We start from the raw sequence: 6,000 nt of genomic DNA, 5'->3' as shown, positions 1-6,000 counted from the left end.
GTATAAATTAATTATTAATTTATTTATTAAAACTTTATCTTCCAAAGTATTTCAAAGAATATATTCTTAGACTGAGGGTTACGAGCAAAACATAAAAGATATGGTGATGTATATTTCGGTTGATACTATTATCGATTTTTTTTTCTTATTAAAATTATTTTTTTTATATTATCCTATTTATATTAGAAAAAATTAATAGTATTATGATATATATATGAGAATATGACTGACATAGAATCGTTACGACTCACATTGATAATTTGATTTAATATAGTATTATTATACTTATTAGACTTATTGAGTCATTTTAATATTCATGGCCATATATAAACTATTTTTTAAAATTTTCAGAATTCAATTAAGTATTTTTTAAAAAATAATTTTTTTTTTATTTTTATTTTTTATATCTCATCAATTAATAAGTTAAGTGGGAGAATATCATATTTGACCCTATATAATTAGATAAGATAAATTATAGATTTAATTAATTTTTGATTATAATAATTGGTTAATAAAATAATTCTAATTATATAAGATTTCTTAGGCCTCGTGGGAACAAAACATCAGAAATTGTCTTAGACCTTGCTCTCTCCTATAACATGATAGAACCGTGTAAGGATGAAACACTAAAAATTAAGATTATAAATATATTTTTAATCTCCTTGTTATTGAATCTAGTTCTTAATATCACTGTAGTTTTCAGATATAATGACGATATATATATATATTTGATAAAAAAAATTTAAAATATATAATCTTATTATTATTAAATTTTAATTTGAATATTAATTTTGTTTACATAATTGTAACATAATTATAATTTTTATTTTTGCATAAAAAATAAACTGGTCAATATACGCAACCCTCCAAGCATAAACTGGTCAATATCTTGCAGGTTAAAAGAGGGCAAATTTGCTCGAGAGAGAGAGAGCCAGACCTGTGAGTTCCGTTTCCTCTTTCCCGACCAAAGGACAAATCCACGAGACAGTTTAATAATCCATTCAATGGATTTTGTGGGCGTGGGCAAGATGATGGTTGGAGAATGGTTCGCCGGTTACTTTGTGGACAAGCTGCTTAACATGGTCTCCTCCCATTTTGCCGACAACCGCGATCTGCTCGTGGGCGTTGAAGAGAAGCTCAAGGACTTGCAGGCCAGACTTCCTCGAATCCAAGCTGTGATCAACGCAGCCGAGGGCAGGCCGATCAGAGACGCAGCGCTGGCCAATTGGATGAGGGAGCTCAAAGATGCTGCTTACGAGGCGGACGACATATTGGATGAGTTCGAGTACAGAGAGCTTCATGACCAGCTGCAAGACAGGAGCAAGGTGAGTGCCCTCGCGGCCTCGGCTCTTAGATTTCTCAAGAACTTATTCGTGTCGGATGATGACCTCAAGAGGTTGATGAATCTCTTGGGGGATCTCGACAAAATTTGTCTAGACATCAACAACAAGAAACTAGAGCTGGATGAGTACAAAGCGAAGCAGAACAATGAAACAAGGGAGACCAGTTCGTTCACCCAGGAAGTGGTGTTTGGGAGAGACAAAGAGAGGGACAAGATATTACACCTGTTATTGAGCACAGGAGCAGAACCCGATTTTGGCGACAAGGGGGCTGGGAGCAGCAGCCATCCCAGCCTCGGTGTGCTTCCGATTGTAGGCATTGGGGGAGTGGGGAAGACAAGTCTAGCACAGCTTATTTACAACGACCAAAGGATTGCTCATCATTTTGAGTTCAGAAAGTGGGTGTACGTCTCTCATGATTCTAGCGTAAAAAAGATCTCGAGAGAGTTGGAATCTAATCTGGCTATTGATTCTCGCCCTCGAGAGATTAGTTTAGATACACAGCTTGGGAAACTCATGGATGCAACTAGAAACAAGAGGTTCTTGTTCGTGCTCGACGATGTATGGGATGAAACAGGAAGCAAGTGGAGAGAATTACGAAGCGTCTTAACCTCAGGGGCCAGAGGAAGCTTCATATTAGTAACAACTCAAAGTCCATTAGTTGCAGAGATTATGGGGACCATCGACCCAATCAAATTAGATGTTTTGGAGGAAGAAGACTATTGGAGACTCTTTGAACATTGTGCAATAGGTGATAAGGAGCTTGACCCAGAGTTAAGAAGAAAGTTGCAATCGCTTGGCCATCAAATCTCAAAAAAGCTACATGGGTTACCCTTAGCAGGGAAGGCACTAGGAAGTCTTTTACGGTCCAAATTAGAAGAGGAATATTGGAAAACAATCTTAGAAAGTGAATGGTGGGAACATGATTTTGTTTTGGATAACATCCTTCCATCTCTGGGGCTGAGCTATCAACATCTGAGCTCAAACCTGAAACAATGCTTTGCTTACACTTCTATATTCCCCAAGGGCCACATTTTTGAGAAAGAACGGTTGGTCCATATGTGGATTGCTCAAGGTTTTATCCAACCCAGAATTCACCGAGGAAGAATGACCCTGGAGGATATTGGGAGTCAGATTTTTGACGAACTAACCAGCAGATACTTCTTTCTGAGTACAGTGACTAATGGATATGTGATGCATGATCTGATCAGAGACTTGGCAGTGTATGTTTCCCTGGATGAGTGTTGTGTGGTTAATGATGAACCTGCCAAAATTCCACCAACTGTTCGCCACATAACTCTAAGGGCTGCTAAACTGGTTCCTCCTGGAGAAGTATGTAAATTTCAAAAACTGCGAACACTTATATTTTATCATGATTATAATTGTGAAGAATTTCTCAGCTCAGAAGGAAAAAGTTCTGAAGAACTTTATGAATTTCTAAAAGAAATTTTGGAAAATATGAAGAATCTGCGAGTGTTAGACGTCTCATACAGCCACATGGGGATAAAGAAGGTACCAGATGCAATCTGTGATCTATCGCATCTTCGATATTTAGACGTCTCATGCACCAAGATCCGGCAGCTGCCAGGATCATTTTCAAAAATTTGCCATTTGCAAGTGCTGAATCTGAAGTGGTGCCGCTTTAAAAAACTACCAGAAGGAATGAATAGGCTAATCAAATTGCGACACCTCTATGCCGATGCTGAAACAATTTCTCTGATCGATGGGATTGGGAAATTGACTGACCTTCAAGGATTAGAAGAATTCCATGTTACAAGGAAAAGAGGCCACCAAATAGGAGAATTGAAGGAACTAAGAAATCTCCGAAAACGGTTAGTCATTAAAAATCTTGATAATGTTGGATCTAAGGAGGAGGCAATGGAGGTAAAATTAAATGACAAGGTGCACCTTAACGAGATTACGTTTGACGGCCAGGGTGATATGAAGACAGACATACTTGATGGCTTAGAACCACATTACAATCTCAAAAACCTTAGCATCCAACGTTACGGAGGTACAAATTATCCAAGTTGGTTGGAGAAGAATCAGTATGTCACCAATCTGGAGTCTATTTGTCTTGATACTTGTGCCAGGTGGGTAAATCTCCCTCCTCTTGGACAGCTTCCATTTCTCAAGGATTTATCAATTAGGATGATGCCTTCAATAAGACGAATTGGAATTGAATTCTATGGAAATGCTGCTCAGATCTTTCCATCATTGAAGTGTCTAAAATTTCTGCTCTTGAAGGAATGGGTGGAGTGGTCTGATGTAGATGGGCGGCCAATTCTTCCACGCCTTCTTGATCTCAGAATAGAGGATGGCCAGAAGCTGACAAGAATGCCCGTTCTCCCTTTGAGCTCAATGACTGCTCTTAGACTTCAGATGTGTGGTGACATTGGCAATGCACTACCGGAGTATATGCTCAGCTTGACGTCTCTTGTAAGTTTAGATTTGGTTGATTATCTACACAGAACATCTGTTTGTCTGTCTAACCTGAGAGCCCTCAAGCATCTGTCCCTGTATCAGTGCCCAGAGTTGAGTTTAATTAATGGATTTCAGTCCCTTGTTAACCTGAAAATTTTAACAGTTGAAAAATGTCCGAAGCTAATTAAACCCTCCTCACAGCGAGAGCAACGATACGTTGAGCAGGATTTAAGATCTCTCTCTAGTGTTACGATTGAAGAAAGCATCCTCAATAATGTGTGGGTCACACTGGGAAGGATTCCCTCTTTGCAAGGTCTACGAATTAATTATTCTAGTCTTGCTTACTTTGAAATGGATCAAGAGGAGTGGTTTCAGCAACTAACGTCCGTAAAGCTGCTTCATTTGATGGATTGTCCGAATCTTCAAAAGCTTCCTGATTTGGAAATATTTTCCTCCTTGGAGAACTTAACCATCGGTTACTGTCCCAATGTTCAGTCAATGCCAGAGAATGGCCTACCAATCTTGCTTAAAGAACTTCATATCTGGGAGTGCACAAAATTGAGAGATCGGTGCAAAAAGGATGATGGGCCGGACTGGCCAAAGATTGCACATGTTCCATACATAATTGTCGATAGTAAAATCATACAGATGCTGTAACAGCTACATTAATTGGAGCAGTGGCTGCTTTCAGTATGTTTTCTCCTCCTCGCTCTTCCCATCTATCCTTCTGATCGGTACCATATTTGATTTATGTAAATGATGTAAAGATCATACCTGTCTTTGTTTGAAGTCAACTGTAGTTCCACCACTGACTACTGTTAGCACCAAATGTCAGGTTTGGATGTTGCCTGTGGTTCTTGGCACCTGAGTTGGTTTGGGGAAAATGTACTGCATGGCGTGGAACAACCGAGACAGCATATGTGAAGCCCCAGATCAGACAGCTGCCCAGATCCTTTTCTATTCTTTGCAATCTTCAAGTTCTGAAGTTTGGAATTCTCCAGATACACAAAATAGTCATCTCTGCCATGAAAAAATTTACCATTGGCAATTGTCTCTATGTTAATTCACTATATTGTTTAAAGATTAATGCGGATGCCCATTGCTAAAGAACCGGTGTACAAAGATGGATCTGATTGGCCAATGATTGTCCGAATCACATGCATGCTTATGAGAAAAATCATACATCTTTAGTGATTGTGTTTCCTATACCGTCCTTTTTTCTATCTATTGCAGATCACACTTTGTTCGATTCCCTTGTTCAGTGGTAAACATAAGTTGAACTTCATCTATTTAAACTGTATGAAGTCAGTTATGGTTTGATCAATGGAGCAGTGGTTGCTTTCCTTATGTTTTGCCTCTTTGGGTATGCTTTTCCATGAAAACTGTGATTCGCAACTCATGTATGAATGGCACAAAAGCTTTCTCATGCCATTAAATTTCAGAATGTACAGATGCTTCAAATTGGTTTTGAGTTGTATATTCAGGTCAATCAACCATGAGTTGTCGAATTAGTTTTTTTGAAATTAGACCATAAAAACATGATTTTGCAACACCTATCAGAATTTAAGCAAGCATTTTTCATCTCTGTAGTTGGTATTATTCTTGATATATCCGGGCCTTGCGTCGCCAATAAGATCAGGTATCTTCTATTTTTCACTAGTTGTAATGAACAGTGAGCAGATAATTGAACAGAGAAAGCAAAATACAGTAGATTTTTTGCTGCTGATGGTTACTATTGGAGGCATCCAACCACCACCCAGTGGTAGACTAGCTGATCACATTCTCATTATTCAAGCCTAATTTCCGATGCGATCACAGACAATATCTCAGTCAATTTTCAGAAGATAGACCGATAAATTCCCTAAGCTAGCATGCTATAACAGATACCAAAGAACCTCTTCCACTACTACTTCTAGGCCAGTCATTTGATCAGGCAAACCAAGGCAATTAAACAAAATGAAATGTCACTGTTTCAGCATATAATATAATCCTCCAACATCTTGAGTAGAAAGATTGAGAACATAGGATAAATTGTAGATGATATCCCCACCATGCTCCAATTCATCTGAAGCATTTATGTGAAAGGCAAGCAACAACTGCCCCTCCAACCATAAAGCACCGAAGAGCTATTCTCAGCAAGCCATGACGCTGTCATCAAGTCGATTTAGACAGAGAAGCATAAAGTATTCATGAGAGATTGGTTAAGAATCAATAACAGTGGTGCCAATAGTAAACA

General features: G+C 38.5%; 1 protein-coding gene across 1 annotated transcript; it reads left to right on the top strand.

Moving 5' to 3' along the window:
* The first annotated feature begins 905 nt into the window (after positions 1-905).
* On the top strand, positions 906-4,958 carry LOC135592926 (putative disease resistance protein RGA1). Its single transcript, XM_065082656.1, has 2 exons — positions 906-4,454; positions 4,600-4,958. Exon 1 carries the CDS (start codon positions 1,005-1,007, stop codon positions 4,419-4,421), a length of 3,417 nt encoding a protein of 1,138 aa, XP_064938728.1. The 5' UTR covers positions 906-1,004; the 3' UTR covers positions 4,422-4,454; positions 4,600-4,958.
* Positions 4,959-6,000: the final 1,042 nt, after the last annotated feature.

Source organism: Musa acuminata, chromosome BXJ1-9 (genome assembly GCF_036884655.1).
Source record: "Musa acuminata AAA Group cultivar baxijiao chromosome BXJ1-9, Cavendish_Baxijiao_AAA, whole genome shotgun sequence".
Taxonomy (NCBI): Eukaryota; Viridiplantae; Streptophyta; class Magnoliopsida; order Zingiberales; family Musaceae; genus Musa; species Musa acuminata.
The sequence above is the reverse complement of the archived record's forward strand: the minus strand, read 5'-3'. Positions and strand labels throughout refer to the sequence as shown.